The 17,861-nt window shown below is 45.1% G+C and overlaps 2 protein-coding genes across 2 annotated transcripts; one reads left to right on the top strand and one right to left on the bottom strand.

Moving 5' to 3' along the window:
* The first annotated feature begins 2,188 nt into the window (after positions 1-2,188).
* On the top strand, positions 2,189-14,879 carry CSUI_000633 (px domain protein). The gene has a single exon (XM_068060866.1). It carries the CDS (start codon positions 4,262-4,264, stop codon positions 13,280-13,282), a length of 9,021 nt encoding a protein of 3,006 aa, XP_067927157.1. The 5' UTR covers positions 2,189-4,261; the 3' UTR covers positions 13,283-14,879.
* A 604-nt stretch (positions 14,880-15,483) lies between these two features.
* On the bottom strand, positions 15,484-17,535 carry CSUI_000632 (uncharacterized protein). Its single transcript, XM_068060865.1, has one exon. The coding sequence runs from the start codon at positions 17,399-17,401 to the stop codon at positions 16,061-16,063; it is 1,341 nt and encodes a 446-aa protein (XP_067927156.1). The 5' UTR covers positions 17,402-17,535; the 3' UTR covers positions 15,484-16,060.
* Positions 17,536-17,861: the final 326 nt, after the last annotated feature.

Genomic DNA, 17,861 nt, shown 5'->3' with positions numbered 1-17,861 from the left:
CATGACTATCAACGAGCAAAAGAATGTCTTTCTCTTTCTGTTGTTCCTCTTTCTCATCTTTCTTCTTCTTTTCTTCTTCTTCTTTCTGCCTGCTAGGAGAGATGATTGATATGTTCTTCTCATGATCTTCGTCTCGAGGAGGAGGCGCCATGGTGTTGAAGAAAATAAAGACGATGAAAAAGATAGAGAAGAAGAAGAAGAGAAAGAAGAAGACAAAGGGTGTAGGGTTATGAAGTGACAAAAGTGAAAGATCTATCTATGACAGAGACGAGACGTGATGAGAATGAGCGGCGTTAGTCTTTTTTTCCTCACGCATAAGAAAGAGCACTCCGACAAGCATCGAGAGAGCTCCTAGGATCCAACGAGACGAGAGGTGCTCTTGAAAGATAAGACAAGAGAGAAGACCGCAGAGAAGAAAGTTGATGGAGAAGATCAGAACTGAGGGGATGAAGGAACTCGATGACTTGAGTAGAGATTGGAAATGATAATGAAGCATGACTGTATTGGAGACAATCATCAACAGGAGAAAGAAGAGACGGAGAAAGAGGAGAATGAAATACCCCTTACAGCTACAAAGAGAGGAGATAGAGGGGTTCTTCTTCTCTTGTTTCACATCTTCTCTTTCTTCACTCTCTTTATGAGAAAGAAGAGGAAGATGAAGGGTGGACTCACCAAAGAAAGAAGACAAGCTAAACGATGAAAAAGAGAAGGATGAGACACAAGAATGAGAGAGAAGTTGAAGAAACGAAAGAAGAGATGATGGAAGAACACAAGACCCTCTAGATGATAGAGGCAAATGAGAAGAAGATCTTCTTCTATCTCTATCTGTTTCATTCAAGATGTCTTGACTGAAGAAGGTCTTATTCTTATTACCACAGGATGGAGAGGAATCTCCTCCTACTTCTTCTTCTTCGTCGTTCTCTTCTCGGCTTCTCTGAGTGTGTGAAGAAAATGCTGAGCTAGATGAGGTCCTTGGATATGTAAAGTCTTCTTCTCTAGAGGAGATACATGATCCAGAAGATGAGGGTGATAAGAGAAAAGAAGAAGATGCAGAAGAGGAAGAGAGAGATTGCTGGATGGCTTCGTTGTCCTCTTGTGAATGGAAAAGATGGAGAAAATTCTGCTCGACCAAGAAAGAAGAAAGTCGTGAAAGATGTGACTGTGAATGGAAATCGAAGAGGAGCTTCGCAAAGACGGAAGCTAAAGCACCGCATGCACCGCAACAGAAGGCAAAGAAAAACAACACACGAAACGGGGGGGGAGAACAAGAAGAAGAACGAGACGAAGAAGAAGAAGACGAAGCTGAAGGGTGGTTTGTATCGATTGAGTGTCTGATAGGATGATGATCGGCTTCTCTCAACTCCCCCATACTTTCAGAGAACCTTCTTACGATATGAAGAAAGAATGATAGAGAGAGAGCAAAGGAAAGAAAGAGAAATAGATGAAAGAAAGGAGGCTATAGACGTACACATATATGATACATATGTATGTATGGAGGTGACTTCGAAATGGGAGCTTCAGCGCTCTGTGGAGAAGGGGAAGGCTTTTCTCCTTCTCTGGAAGTTGAGGATGGATTCTATGAAAAGAGAGAAAGAGTTTTGCTCTTTGTCTTCTCTTGTGAAGACTCAAAAAGAAAGAAAAGAACAGAAAGAACACCTTCGTCCTTGCCGGTGAGAGAGCTGTGTGTGTGTGTGTGTTGGTGACTTGAGCTGCTCTTCTCCCTCTTCTTTTCTTTTCTTTCTCTGCTTTGCTCTCTTTTTCTTCTTGAAGAGATTCTTGGGTACGAATGGAGAGACCAGAGGGGTGTGGATTGTGAAGCTAGAAAGAACAAAAGTAAAGACAGAAAGAAAGAAGTGAAGACAAGAGGAAGACGAGGAGGGAGACGGAGGGTGGATGCGAAGAAATCGGGAAAGACGGAGACTGGAGAAAAAAAGAGAAGAAAGAAAAAGAAGAGGAAGAGAAGAGAGAAAGGCAAAATGAAAAGAAAGACTCTCTTTGCAGAAGTAAAAGATTTCAAAATGTTCCTTAGAGAAAGAAAGAAAGAGGGAAAAAGGAGAGAGACATGCAGAGGAGACCGACCATGTGAGAGAGGAGGGAGTTACTCGACAGTCTGTGAAGGAGAAGAAAGATGCGAGACAAGTCAAGAAAGCGAAAGAGAGACCACTCTTCCATTGTTTTGAAAAAGTAAAGAGAAGAAATCTTTATAGATTCTAAAAGAATGAAGAAAGATCGAAGAGAGAAAAGAGGATGAAAAGGCATAAGGATCATGGAGGGACGAGAGATTCAAGATGCGACTCTCTTTTTCTTTCGTTCGCCCTGCTATTCTTTCTCCTCGTGAAGTTATCCTTCTCATTACACCTTTATCTCAAGAGCTTTCTGACGACTGCCTTTTCTTTCGTTTTTTCTTTCTTTCTTCTTTTCTTCCTCTTGGAACTTCCTTGCTCCAAGCTGGTCTCTTGTCTAAGAAAAGGTCTCAATCTTTTTCTCTTTTCGTCCTTCAGCTCGGTAGAAAATCAACAGCCAAATAGATAGAAAGAGCGAGAGATAGACAGATAGATAGACAGAGAGATAGACAGAGAGATAGATAGACAGAGAGATAACTTCAGAATAAAAAAGGGTGAGAAATCTTCTGTGAGATTACGAGAGAAGGGAGACGGGATGAAAATGAAGAAGCGGAGAAGATCACTTCTCCTACTGTGTATCTGTCTCTTCACCTCTCTCTTCTTTCAAACTTTCTTTTTAAATGAGTGTGTCTTATCTCTTTCTTCTCCTTTCTTTCCTTTCTTCTACTTTCTGCAGTCCAACAGGAGGCTCCTCTTGAGTCCTTTCTTCCCTTCTCTTCAAGACATTTACCTGCGAGAGAGTGCTTGTTTTGACGTGAAATCTTTTGGCTTCTCATCTTCGCCTTCATTCTTTCTTCTCCGGCGACCTTTTTTTCTCTTTTGTTCTTTCTTTCTTTTCCATTCTTCTTCCTTTTGAACTAAAAGAACACCGTCTTTCTTCTTTTTGCATCTTTTCTCTCTCGAGGAGACATCGCGGAGTGAATGAAGTGGAAAGGGAGAAAGAGGTCTTCCCGCTTTTCTTTGTTGCTCTTTCTTTCTTTTTGCCTCTCAGGACAGAATAGTGTTTTTGCTCATCCTTTTCTCTAATGGAAGATGAAGAGAAGAAGACAAGAAAAAGAGAAAAAAAGAGAGTTGAAAGAAAACGAAGCAGAGGAAGAAGAAGAAGAGTCTTGTCTAGATATGAACATAGATAGATAGATAGATTGCCTTTAGATAAAGAGAGAGAGAAAGAGATCTTTTCACCTCTTTCCTGTTTGCTTTTCACCTTGCCGTTTCTGTTGTTCTGTGGTAAATGTTGTAAGCAAGTGTATATCTATCATTCCGTAAAGCTTTTCTCTCTTTCCAAGATTCTTCGCCTTTCGCCTCTTCTTCAGCTTCCAAGCTGTTTTGCCTTTTCTGCGATACGAAGAGCCAAGAAAGATAGAACAAAACGAAGATAATCCAAGATTCCCAACGCTGGCTTGCTTTAGAGACGACTCGCGAAAGAAGAAGAGAAATGGGGAGTTCTTTCACTTACAGACACTTGATCACGCCCGTCATGCCTGGTAGTTTATTCCCTAGCAAAGACGAAGGATGAAAGGCCGTCTGTCTCAGCTAGTTTCTCGATGGAAAAAGAAAGAAGAAGAAGAAGAGAGAAGGAAAGAGAAGAAGAAAGAAGAAGAGTCCACCGGAAGATGATAGATAAACGGGCGAGTAGTGACGCTTCAACGGAAAGACGAGTGATGCGAAAGAGAAAGAAGAGACGGAAGGATCTAAAGAAAGTCTCTTTTTCTTTTTCTTCTTCATTTTCTCTCTTCTGTCATCTTTCTCTAGTGCATGCAGAAAAGCTATACCGATGTGTAGAGCAAGGTAGGTCGCTTTCATTCCTCTCCTCTCTAAGAACCTGAAGAGAGAGAAGAGTAGATCAAGAGGAAAGAGGAGAGGGACAAGAGAGAAGAAGTGAAGTGACCGAGATATTGCCCGATGCAGGGGAGTGTTCCTCTCTGTCTTTCGCGCTAAGTGACTTGCTTAGATCTTTATATTTCTCTCAGCAAGGAGGGAAATGAAGACCTCGGAGGTCTCGGTCTGTCCTGGGTGAAGAAGAAGAAGAAGACGGAAAGTTCGTGGAGAGAAAAGGAATTCTGGGAAGTCAGCCAAGATAGAAAGGAAGAAAACGACCCCCTCAAGAAGAAGATGAAGAGAAGAGCAAGAAGAAAAAGATGTGGGCTGCCGATAGATTTAGGAGAGATCATGGAAAAGAGGTAGCAGATGTCTGTTTTGCTTCTTCCCCATCTTCTTCTTTCTCTTCTTCATCTTCCTGTTCCCCTTATCCTTACCCTTTGCCTCAACAAGATGGTCCTTTTAGAGAAATACGACGGAGAGAAGAAAAGACGTTCCATCGTAGAGAAGAAAAGATGAATCTTTCTGCCTCTTCTTATTCTTCTTATCCTCCTCCTGCTTCTCCTAACGTCTCCGGATCTCTTCACGGCGGTGGCCTGGGCTATGGAAAGGAAGATGAGGTTATCGACGTCTCACGACAGGAAGAGCAGAAGGAGAAGAAGATGATGATGCTGATGGATAGCTCACAGAGAGAGAAAAGAGAAGACAGAAAAGAACAAGAAGAAGAAGAAGAGGGGCATTTCTTCTATTCATATTCCAACCAACTCGGGACGACGAAGAGAGAGGAAAAGGAGGAATGTTCATCGAAAGAGTATGTTGCTTACAACAATCGATTTAGTGTCGGTTCATCGATGGCCTTCTCACCTTCATTACCTCGTCCTTCACCTCTTTACAGACAAGCTGAAAAAGAAGAAGAAGAAGATCCGAGTCGATCTTCTATCACTGGAAACCTTCCTTCGTCTTCCCCATCTTCTCCTTTGCAGTATCTTTCTTCTTCTTCTTCATCTTCTCTCCCTTCTCCGTTTTCTCCCCCTCCTCAACCATCCTTCCAATCTATCTATCCTTGTTCTTCTTCTTCTTCTTTGTCAAACTCCTTCTCCGCCGATATACCTGTCTCTCAAGCGGCGTGTAGCCCGAGATCTTCCATTCCACCTCATCTCCTGTCGTCATCATCAAGAGAGGAAGAAGAAGAAGAAGAGGAAAGTTTTCCTTCTTTTTCTTTATTTACTGGAGGTGCTGGTACGGGTGTAGGGCCCATAGCTGATCTGTATGTACAGCATGTGTCTGTTGAAGGCTGTCGGGAGAACGGTGAGTGTTTCGTGGAGTATATTTTCTTTCTAAATCATCGAAGACCAGGTGACGCGTCACCTCCTCCTCCTCCTACAACTTCATTACAGTGTGGAGAAGATGTCTTCTTTCCAGGAGAAGGAAGAAAGAAGCTCTTGCTATCTAGCATGGATGGAGGAAGTTCCTTTAGGCATGGCTTGACGCTTTCTTCTTCTTCTAATCCTTTGACGATTAGGGCTCTCAAACAACAGAAGAAGAAAGAAGAAGAAAGGGGAGTTCTTCTCTCTGCTAGTGGAACATATGGGAGTAATATCATTATGGGGGGAATGTCAGGGAGAGGTGTATATACACCTGACAACAACCAGATGATGAAGACGAATGGGGGAATGTTCTTTTCTACAGATGATCCATCGCCTTCTCTTCCTCTCTTTCCTGCGAGGCATCTGATGAATGGACCAGAGAATTTCTTTCAGCAGGAACAGCGAGAGGTTGAGCTTTCCGTTCTTCCCTCTTCGATCGGATTCTCAGATGAAGACGATGATAAGGAAGAGGAAGAAGAGATAGGCAACTCAGAGAGGAAGGAGGAAGAGAAGAAAGATAAGGAAGAAGATGTTGATAAGAATGAAGAGATGAGAATGTCTCTGGTGAACGCGTATCTCTTGAAAAGGAGAGAAAAGGCGAAGAAGAGGATGAAGAAGAATAGCTTGCTATATCCGCCTGTCTCTTATGAGAAGATGAAGAAAGATATAATAGCTCGACAGTTATCGCAATCATGTTTAAAGAAGCCTCATGAGGGGGGGGCTTTGAGAAGGGGTGAGGAGACGATCACGACAAAGAGAGATAAGAATCTCGTCTTTACGGCGAGAAAGAAAGATTCACACACAGAGATAGGAGAGATGTATACGAGGGAGAGTGAGATTAGTGTCGGTGTTAAGGGTGGTAAGCGAAAGGCGAGAGGAGGAGGAGGAGAAGAAGAAGAAAAGGAGAGTCATATGAGGAGGACGGAAGTTGTCGTAATGAGAAGAGATGAAGAAAGTGAACAAAGAGAAAGAGGTGGAGAAGAAGAAAGAAATGAGGTCCTTTCTCCATCGTCTGTCCTTCTCTTTGAGACAGATACAAGAGAAGCAACTGGCATGTCTTCTATGGAGAAGGAAAAAGTAGAAAGGAATGTTGAAGAGATTGGACGAGAGAGAGAGATCGATCATGATGAGTTCTCCAAGCCTATCTCTTTCTATCCAAGCCCAGAGGGGGAGAGCCGAAGAAGAAAAGAAGATGAAGAAGAAGAAGAACGCCTTTCAAGAGAGCAAAGCAGAAGACATAGTGAAAGAGAAAGAAGAGAAGAAGAAGAGGTGAGAAATCATTCTAATAGATCTACGCCAGGATTCTCTCAGCCTAGTTCATCAGCTTTCCAAAAGCAGTCGCCGACGTCTTCCCCTTATCATCCTCGTTCTCGTCATACTTCCTTCCCAACACCTCTCCCAAGGGCGAGAAAGATGACTGAGAATGTACGGAAAGACTTTTCTTCTTCTCGTCTTTCTCCCCCCTCTTCCTCTTCGCCAGGCTTTTCTCGAGATCTTCTTCCTCCTATTGTTTCACGTAAGCGTTATCGACACTTTGTAGCTCTTCATGCCTACTTAACTTCTTTGTATCCTCGTGTTCCTTCTCTTCCTCCGAGGCTTCCTCTCTTACCTCTCCTCGCTCCTCATGTCTACGCTGCGTTGAAATCTCTTCATAGACAAAGCGAAGCTCTCCATGAAGAAGAGAGCGAAGGCTCATACAGGAGCGAGTCAGAAGAGGGGACGTCACCTCGGTCAGATCATGGCCGGCAGGAGGGAAGGAGAAGAAAAGAAGAAGAAGATGATCATGATGACGATATGAACAAGAAGAAGAGGAAAGAAGCATTCTTGCTAAGACGAGAAGAAGAAGAAGAAGAGGGAGAAGAAGAAGAAGGCTATGGTGAATCCTTTCGTTTTCATTATCGGGAAAATCATAGAGATCCTGTTAGGGCCTCTCCCTCTAAGACTCAACCATCATCTCCTTCTTCGTCTTTTCCTCTTCTTTCTTCTTCATCATCATCATCTTCTTCTCAAGCTTCTTCATCTCCTTCCCTACCTTTCTTTTCTTTCTTTACTCCTCCTATAAACATGCTTTCTTTTCCTTCTGCTTCTTTCTCTGGATATGCATGCGGTTCGGCTCCAATCCCACCCAGGGGAACTTGGGCGCCATCTTCTTCTTCTTCCTCTTTTCATTCTTCTTCTTCTCTTCATGTTACAAGTCGAGGGAGTAAGAATAGCAGTGGCTTACTAGGTCTACAGCTTGTCTATCAGCGACAAAGACACCTTATCGCCTATGTCTCTGAGCTCCTGCGACGTACTGACATCACTGGTGATCCGCAGGTTCTCTCTTTCTTTGGCCTTAGCGCACGAAGCAAAAGGAGGAGGAGGCGAAGGCTTGAAGTCGAGGGAGAAGAAGAAGAACAAGATGCGACTCGGAAGAAGATCTGTATGACAAGGCAAGAAATCTCTCATTTGCCACGAACCGGGCAATGGGAAAGAAGAAGAAAATTGAGAGACAAGAAGGGTGATATAGATCCCTCTCTTCATCATGTAGATGTTTGCTTGGAGTGTGCGTCCGGTCTGGTGTCTATACACCCTCTTCGACCTCTTCTTTTACTTCAGTTCCGTGGAGGTCAAAATCGCGTGACGTGCGGAGCTCTGGTCACCCACGACGTTCTCGGAGATTCTCCTTTCTTTTCTTCTTGTTCTCTCCCGACTTCTTCCTCTAGAAACAACGATGTGAAGAGAGAGGATCATCATGATGGAATCTTCTCACTAATGGACTTCTCATCTTTCTTTCGACTTCCTTATTATCTTTTTGTATTTCTCCTCCATGAGACATCGTCTTCTTTCTTCTCTCGCATGCTGACCCGTCTTAAGCAGCAGGGGTCTCATCTTTCTCCCAATCCTCTACGCCTTCAGCAGGAGCTTCTTCTATATGAAGGGCTTCTTGAAGAGGGGAGAGGAAACTTTCAGGAGAAAAACGACCGATCAAAGGAAAGTGATCTCTCGTCTTCTTCATCTAGCTTGTTAGGCAATAGAAGCATCGGTCATGATACTCATGTATCCGTTGAGACAACAGGCCATGAAAAAGAACAGAGAGCCATCGATCCTAGAGGGAGGGATAGAAGGGAGAGTAATGCGGGGCTATTAGATGTAGGGAATGAAAGAGAAAAGGTGCTGAAAGGACAGAAAGAGAAAGACGACCAACGACAAAGTTATGAGAGTGGCCCTCTCTCTTCTTCTCTTAGCAAAACGCGAGTCGTTATAGGGGAAGAAGAAGAAGAAGAAGAGAAACAGAAAGCTCCTCCGAAGTTCTTCAAGAAGACAGCAGCCCATCCTTTCCGAAAGACGTCCTTCATAACGACGACAAGCGTCTCTCTGCAAGATATGGTGAATCTAAATGTTTCTCTAATGAAACGTTACTATAGAGGTCACATGTTCATGGCAATGAAGATGAAGAAGGAGATGGTGACGATGATCCCTGCAGGTGGCGAGTGTACATCACATATTTCTACTTTTTCTTCTTCTTCCCTTATGTCTTCCCTCCCTGCTTATTCGAGAGATTCGTTCTCTTCTTCGTTATCTTCTAGGAGTTCTCTTTGGCCGTCTTCTTCTTCTTCTTTACTCCTGCCTCACCGTCATCACGTTAATCCAGACCCTCCTACGCCATTTATGAAACACTCTTCAGACATTCCCTTCTCATCTTTTTCTCCATCTTCTGCATCTTCTCTACCTCCCTTTCATCCGTCTTTTAGTCATAATGATCTTTCTAGCTCCGCTTTTTCTTTACCCTCTTCTGCGTTTTCTTCGCATGCAGGCAGAACTTCATCATCCCCGCGTGAGTCCAGTCATCTCACCCCATCACAGGCGCATATACTCAATCAGTTTCGTCTATTCAAACAAGAGACTGCGGGATGTCTTTCAAGGAGAAGCTCTGTGTGTTGTTTTTCTTCTTCTTTGTCTCTCTTCTTCATTGGTTTGTCAAATGGATCGATTGCGTGTGGAGCGGTCTTTCCTCATTCTCCCGGCACGAAAAATACGACGACGTCTCGTCTCCCGGCTACTATGAACGAGACGACAAAGCCAGATGAAAAGATTCGAAGAGACGTAAAAGAAGAAGGAAGGAAGATGATGATCATGACAGGAGGTAGAGGAGTTGACCAGGGAGTGAAGAGACTTTCAGTTAAAGAGGATTGTCTTCCAGAAGGTTTAGTTCATGAGGATGGTGCTGAGAGAAGGCGTCTGATAGAGAAGAACGAGCAAAAGAGAGGGAAGAGATCTTCTTTTCCTTCGGACTCTTGTCACCTTCATGAGGAGATGCCTCAACATTCAGGAGGAGATCTACAAGAGACGGCGGATGAAAAACAGAGACAGCGTGGGAATTCTCAGCGTGGTATAAGAGGAGAAGAGGCCGTGTATGAAGAAGGGACGAAGATCTGCGGTGTCTCTTCTTCAGCATCATATACACCTGAAATCACAGAGGGGGGAGGTGTACATACACCTGATCATCGTAGAAGAGAGAATGCAAGTAGGCCTTCTAAGGACAGCAGAGACAAGAAGAAAACGTTCTCTCTTCACTCTGGTCAACAATCGCCTCTTCACACACGTACCAAAGGGAGTCAGCGAAGTAATTTCGGTGGAGTGAATCGTTCGAAAGGAAGAGTCTCGATGCTTAACACCCCATCTTCTTCTTCTGCTGCTCCTCGATCGAGAGCAGCGTTATCAGCATGCAGTGTCCCTTTCATCTTTCCTTGTTCGTCGGTGGCATCTCATGATGTAGAAGAAGCTCAAGAACTCCCAACTCCTCGGAGGATTTCATCAGAGAGCGAAAAGAAAGTGTCTACGTCTTCTTCTCTCTCTGTGAGAAGTAGGGGCAGTCATAGCAGCAGCATACCTACTCCTTTCCACTCTTCAGATGGAAAGGATAGAGAAAGGCTGTCTCACAATAGCCGAGTGTCTAGTCATCATGCTAGGTCACCTTTTTCGTCGACTTCGACCTCTCGTACAGTAAGTGTAAGAGCGAACGAAGGAGGAGAAGAAGAAGAAGAGAAGAAGAACAAGAATAGCCGAGGTGGTGAGTCTCTTGCATGTGGCGCATGTCCTAGTGGCGTCCAGGGTTCATCACCTCTTTCGTCATCTACAAGAGGTCATTATGATATGAGGACGGCAAAGAGCGAAAATGCGTTTTATCGAACAGCTTCTTCACAGGTAGAGGGAAGATACGATAATGAAAGAATGGAGAAGGAAAAGAAGAAGAAAGAAGAAGAAGAACCGAAGAGAGGAGTCTACGGTGGTGATGGCATTTGTCGACCTCGTCGTCATAGACGCGGCTTACCTCAGTTTACTTCTCATCGTGGAAGTGTATCTGTCCTCCTAACTACAGATATCTCTCTTCCTCGAGTTGCTTCTTCTCTTCCGTCACGCCAACAAGCTTTCTCGTGTGACAGAGGAAGATTAGAAAGATCACCACGGAAAGAAGAAGAAAGAGAGGCAAGAGAAGGGAGCTGTCCATCTGTATTGACGCTGCTTATCTCAGCTGGTCGAGACCGTCAGGTGTATGTACACCACGGAAGGACAGGAGAACTTTTAGTTCAGCAAGAGATTTCAGCAGACGGTGCTGCACGTGTAGGTCAGATTGATGAATCTTTATCTCTTCTTTTCTTTGGATGTGAGGATGGGAGTATATGTATCTATCGTATTCACGTTACCATGCTTGCGGTCTCCACGTCTCCTTCACTTGGTCGCAGTCGTCATAGGGGGAAGGAGAACGACCGGGGGGATGTAGAAGAGAGATCAAGGGGTCTTGGGTCTAGAGAAGTAAAAACAGATAAAGAAGAGGAAGAAGAAGTTTCCATATCAGCAAGAGAGAGTCCCTTCCCATATCCACCATCGTCTGCTTCATTATCGTCTAACATGCTTCAGGAACCCTCCGGCGAGAGGAGTGATACTAAGATTGAGAATCCTTCTGAGCGTCGTACTACGGAAAATCGAAGTCCTTCTACGACCAAAGAGATGGCTGAGAGATCTCCGACACCTAGCGCCTCTCTAGGAATTCCAACTGAAGAAGAAGGCTCTCGCAAGAGAGATACAATGTTAGGAAGATCTACCCTGTCTTACGATGCTTGGCCTACTCATTCCATACATACCCCTCCGAGTGTATATCATAGAGACGAGAGAAAGGTGGAGAAGATGCTGTCGATGAGATCTTCAACCTCATCATCTCGCGCCTGTCTGAATGAGAGGATGGATCAGCATGCTTCTTTAGTTTATCTTCCTAGAGTGCGATTGAATATCGTCTATGTAGCAAAGGGAGGGATTCCCCGTCCTCTTCCAGGGGTGCTATCAGATGAAGGAAGTTCGAGAGACAAAGGGGGAGAGAGACTTGAAAGAAAAGACCAAGGAGGGAGCTCCGATGACGTCCACCAGCAAGAGAAAGAAGAGGAGAGAAAGAAATCGTATGGTGTCTGTGCTGAATCTGAGGTGTATACGCAGTCTCATCGAATTGACGCTTTATGTATTGCTCCTGAGAGGCAGTTACTCTTCACTGCTGCCATAGAAGGATGGGTACATGTATGGAGATATCATATTGAGAAGCAACAGTCGAAGATTTCATCTTCCTCTTCTTCACCTCAATCACTTTCCTCCTTCGCAAGAAGAAGAGGAAGACACGATGAGGGTGTCTCGTCTCGTCAGGGGCTACGAGCTGTTGGTGAGACAGGTAAGATAAGAAAAGAGAATGAAGAAAGAAGTGTTAAAGAAAGTTCCATGGAGATGTCACAATCCTTTCCTTTTTCATCTCCTTCGTCGCCTACTTCTCTTCTTCTTCATCGATGTGGGTCTTCGTCATCTTGTTTCGAGTCCATCTGTCCTTCTCTAGAAAAGAAAGAGTTGAGAAGGGCTGTCCAAAGAGAAGACGAGAAAGAAGATGAAAAAAGAGAACAAGGCGAGATGAAACCTGAGAGAAAGATTGGACCTTCTACATCTCTCATGTTCGCTAGTTCACGAGCTTCTCCAGATACCCAACCCCCACTCGGTCGTTGTGTACAGGATTGTCATAGAGGGGGGAGCGCGTCTGTCTTCGGAGAATATAACTGTGAAGTTGGTCGGAGTGAGGAGAAGGTTGTCGAGTGTATCAATTGTTCCTCTTCTTCACTCGAAGTGACGAGGACGTCCATGAAGACGGCAGTTCGTTTAGAGCTCTTAGGACGTCTCGATTGTCTACCGTCGAAGAGTCGAGTCGGGGCTTTAGCCTGGTGGTCGGAAGGGAGTGTCCTGGCGGTTGCAAGTGGAGAAAAGAAGAAGAGAAGTCATAGTGCATTTCTTCTTCCTTCACAACAGAAAGGAGAGGCGAAGTCTGGTGTTCTCGGAGGAATCATCTCTTTCCTAGCGTTAGGCCAAGGAAGCGAAGGTCCTTATAGTAGAAGATCATCAGGAGGGCGAAGGTGGTTTGATCGGCATCATGGGACAGTTTCCCCCTATGGTGATGGATGGTCGAAGAGTCGTAGTGGTCATGCGAACATGTGGAGTGACGATCCGCTGTATAGGCACTTGGACAGAAGAACGGAGGAGGAGGAGGAGAAGAAGATGAATCATCTTGCTAGACAAAAGAAGAAGGGTGACGATCCAGTTTGTGAGAGGCTTTCATTCAATCATTTGAAAGCAACAACGCCCCTCGGAGATGATTATCCTACAGAGGACAACCTTCTTAGGGGCGACGGAGCTTCTTATCTACCAGGTGTATATGGGAGTTCTAGCAGGATACCTTGTGAGACCGGTGTGTGTCTTCAGAGAGACTCTTCGTTTATAGCTCTACTGAGAGACAAGTTGACAGAAAGACGGGAGAAGGCAGGAGGGTTCGAAGGAGGAATGGTATGTGTATGGCGAGCTCACGCAGAAGGAATCGTGGAGATGTGGATTCTAGAAGATGAAAAGATGATGATCACTGTAGATACAGCAGGAATCATCAAACTTTGGCTTCTTCCACCTGTCAAATAGGAAGAGAAGAAAGAGTCGGAAATAGAAAAGAAAGAAGAGGGAGATCATGTTGTTGTCTTGGACGAGGAGGTCGTCTTCTTGTAGTTCTTGGGTAAAATACACTTGCTGCTCGATCCATGATCAAAAAGAACAGACAGAAGAGAAGATGAGCTTCTAGTCAATCATCATCATCATCGTGGTGATCTACAGAGTATGACTATCTATATATATATAGGTGTCTCTATGTGAGGTGCACAGAGGAACATGCGGAATCTTTGTACCACGGAGACTCGTTGTGTAAGTTTAGAGGAAGAAGGAAAAGAAGAGCTTTCCTCTTTGCTTCTGTGATGGAGCAGAAGAGATATGCAGGGGAGAAGGCAGGTGAAAGAGTGATGTTGTGGAGATACGTTCTTTTCAAGAGATCAAGGGAGACGGGAAGAAGAAAATTTCTCTTGTCTCTGTTTATGTGTCATGCATGTATACCTCTTCATCATCCTTACCGTCTACTTCATCTAAGCGACGCCTCGCCTCGGCTCTCGTGTCACTTTATATTCTTCTACTTAGGAGGACTTCATCCATGTGAGTATGTAGTATGTTTTCGCATGTGAGCCTCAGGTCCCATCGAACGCGTGTTGGCTAGCTGGCTAGCTGTCTAGATAGGGGCTTCATGTAGGGAAGAGGAATGAATGCTCACGTGTCTGCCTTGTTTGTATACAGGGGCATTCTTGTTGTGCCGCGCGGTTCTTGTTACGTGGACATACAGAGATATGGACTTGGCGAAGTGTATGAGAGCATTGACTGCGCGATCGAGTATCATGACGAGGATGAAAAGGTTTCTCTTTTTCGGAAAACATACGAACTCACATATGCAAGTGTTATCTAACTGTTTGAACTGCCTTTGGCATTGTAAGAGAGGGCGGAGGGGGGGGGAGGAGGTTACACCATCGAGTTGCCTGGTGATGGTTGCGGTGGCAGGCAGGAGCAGGAGGGAGAGGGGAAAAGTGTCTAGGGTGTATGTACTGCGCATGCGTGCGTACTTTCCTAGGTTGTTGTAGCCTGGGTGTAAGAAAGGCAAGTCATTCTCTTTTCAACCTTGGGTAGATACGATCATGTTGAGTAGATGAAACAACTTCTGCCATTTCTTGCTTTCTCTCTTCTAAAGAATCAGTCTTTCTTGTCTTTCTCTCTTGTTCTCCTAAAAGTGTTACCTATAAAGACAATCCTTGCCGTGGTAGAAGAACTAGCTTCTAAAGAAGATCAACCTGTGCTAGAGATCCAGGGCCGTTCATGTGTTCCTCAGATAGGCCAGGGGGTGCTGACACGAGAATAGTAGATATGGTAGATGACGAGATGATCGACTTTGTTTCTGTAGCCTGATCAGCATCACATCATGGTAGTGTCTATGAAAACAGATGATGTGATGCTGATCAGGCTACAGAGACAAAGTCGATCATCTCGTCATCTACCATATCTACTATTCGGGAATAGTATTTACATGAAGAAGATTCTCATCATTATTAGCATCATCTTTCTGCTTCCTCACTGCAACGACTCCTATGTTATGTCACTACTTTTCCTCTCTATCCTGCCAACTGTTCGGACTGATCTCTTCGGTGCCACATCATGATGACAGGAGAAAGAGAAAGAAAACCGGGGTAGCAGATGATAGAACCTTTTGATCGGGCTTCGCATACGGCAGTCTTTCCCTCGAACAATACTAATGAGCCGTCCTTCTATTTTTATCGTGCTACTAACACTTTAGACTTTCCAGCTCAAATCAGTGAGAGGCTCCTGACAAGAACGTATGCTGCTGTTGTTGTATCGTCGTCTGTTAGAATCTGTCAGACCTTTCTTAAGGCTTACTCGCATGATTCCGACACTGCTCATATATATATATATATATATGTAGATATATATATATATATATGTATAGGTGTATGTATATTTATAAGCAGTACTGAAGCGATATAAGATCTGATTTTATATACATTGATTTATATATATGTATATGTAAGCAGTAGTGAATAATCCGACCGAGAGAGGGAGAGAGAGTGAGAGAGAGACGGACAGGTATATGTATGTCCTCACGCAAGTCATGAGGAGGATCAGTCAGTTTGCGTCACAGCCGTAGCAGCAAAGAAAACAGCAAGAAGAAAAAAAGTGTTTGAGAAGTTATGCGCACTTACGCCCCCCTCCCTTTGTTGGAGATCAATCCATTTCAGTCAATAGCATTCATATGGGCTCTGTTCGATATCGACTGGAACAGGCATATATCTATCCATCAGCCAGACAGTATTCGTACTCAGGTAACACATCTTCCATACGATCTACATGATAGTAGATCTCTTGATGACTTCACGAGATAGATAGATAGATAGGTAGATAGATAGATAGGTAGATAGATAGATAGATAGAATAAACAGCAGAGGGAGTTACTTGTCCCGATATTCCTTCGTTCTCCCCAATGAAATGCAATGAAGTCTTGGAGAGGTGTCATGGAGTCTATAGAACTTCCTAGAATATCGGCATCGAACTCATATCCCTAGTATCATTCAAAAGACCCCTCGCCGCATGCACTCTTCTACATCGAAACCGTGTGTACGAGAAAGCTAGGGAAACGTAATCTCCCGTGTGATGAAGGGAGATAGCCCATCAAACAGCCAGTAGTGGACACCGAGAGGTGTATGAACAGAAGGTGTGCGTCTGGATGAGGATGGACTTTGTAGGAGAGAATCGATCATTCGTTGGGAGGTTTCTTTGTCTTCGCTGCAAAGAAAGGAAGCTCAGAAGTGATGTGACTTATCGAAGAGCTGTCCTGAAGTCTCCTTTTAAAGCCATCAAGCCTTTTCGAAAAGCGGAAGTTTCTGCTACGGCCTGATCATCGAGGTCTTCAGCAGATACAGAAGTGTGTGGAGATACCCCTCTCCTTCCGACATCACGACCATCTCGAACACATGCCGCTGCGTTCTCCTGGCTTGCTAGCAGACGTTGCTGCCGCTCCTCTTCCTCTTGATACTGTTGTAACTTAGGAAGGCACCACATGAGAGCGCAACAGAAGGCTCCTACTAGAAGGATCGGCTGTTGAAGGAGAAAGAGCAGATTGAATGGAGGTTTTACTGTGAAGTAAGCTGGAGATCCAGGACCCGGTTCAATTCGGAAAGGAGCGGGAAGAGGGTGGCTCGGATGGAGGGGTCGGAAGCTATCTCCAAGTAAAAACACTTGAGCTGTTAGCGATTTCCCTGGATCACCTCTCCCGCCTGGGCGGGCTTTGTCAACTGGAGACGCAGGCAAAATTTTGACCAAGTAAGAAGGAAAAATAAGGCGAGGATGAGATGGCTGGAGAAGATAGGAACCTGCGGGAAGAGGGGGAAGAAAAAAGCGACCAGAAGATGTCGGCGCAACGGAAGTGGCCCCTCCATTGACTGAGATACGCACCCCGGAAAGGAATTCGGTTGGCGCGGCGACGTAACCATCAAGAGATAAAGTCGAAAGGGAAGCGTGAGGGGAACAAGAGGTAGGCACGAAAAAATCGGAGAAAACGAAAAGAAAACAGAGAAAGGATGCAACACGAAGATGACTTCGGAAGTCGCCAGCGTGCCTTTGATGATAGATGGCAGGGCGTGGCGGCTGCGGAGACAGACAGCCACCCTGGGACGAAGTTGTGCTGTTCCTATCGCAGTTGTGGACACGTGAAACGTAAGGAGTCGAAGGAATAACACGCTGGGCGCTCTCATATGTTACCCTTTCCACTCGAGGCGGATCTCTGCCGAGCGGCGGTGCCATCGTGACGTACGGCACACAGACACTGGGGACCCACTGCCACTTCAGCTTCAAGCTTCCAAATGAAAATGCCAAGCAAAAAATCGAAAGAGAAGGAGTAAGGCAGAGACAAGCTCGAAAGCTGTCTGACGCACAAGAGAAAAGCGGAGTCCTGTACACGCTCAAAAAGCCCCGCCCCTTGGTCTGAAGCTTCTTCGGGAGCGGCCACTTCGCCGCTCTTGGCAGCTGCCTTGACAGAGGTGTAAACACAAGAGCAGTCCTACGGAGAAAATATCCACTTAGAATGTTATGGTACACAACGTGCATACCGCAGAACCTTCGTTGCGAGCCCGCCTCTCGTACATGCAATGCATGCCCCATCACCAGAGACCCAGACTTGCATCTCCGCTGGTATGAGATTGTCCCTCTTCAGACCAGATCCCAACAAAACTGACTTCGCCTGATGTGTTGAGTGATATCTGGTGATTTTCATAGACAAGCCTCCAGAAGACTGCCCGCGTGTGGATCACAGCGAATGGTCCCTGGAGAAAGTTGCTCATCACATGTACGGTCTTTCACTAGCACTCCTGGCCTACCAGCAGGTGTCGATCCGCCACAGTGGATGAGGGAAGTGACCAACGAGGGTTGAGAGAGGCAAGGGAGGTCCTACGGATTTTGATACGAATAGCCCGGCAGGCCCCGATTCATGCCACTCTGTTACGTCGGGCTAGTTCTTTAGAGCTCCACGCATTTAAGGTGTTCTTTGTAAGACTTTATATTCTGTGTTCTTCAAAACCGCTCAGTCCTCTCTGGACCGCGCGGGGCCTGCACGACACTTGCC

This window comes from Cystoisospora suis (genome assembly GCF_002600585.1).
Source record: "Cystoisospora suis strain Wien I chromosome Unknown contig_249, whole genome shotgun sequence".
NCBI lineage: Eukaryota > Apicomplexa > Conoidasida > Eucoccidiorida > Sarcocystidae > Cystoisospora > Cystoisospora suis.
The sequence above is the reverse complement of the archived record's forward strand: the minus strand, read 5'-3'. Positions and strand labels throughout refer to the sequence as shown.

Bases quoted from the DNA above. Each gene is read 5' to 3' on its own strand.
- CSUI_000633 (XM_068060866.1), top strand. From the start codon at position 4,262: ATGTGGGCTGCCGATAGATTTAGGAGAGATCATGGAAAAGAGGTAGCA.
- CSUI_000632 (XM_068060865.1), bottom strand. From the start codon at position 17,401: ATGGGGCATGCATTGCATGTACGAGAGGCGGGCTCGCAACGAAGGTTC.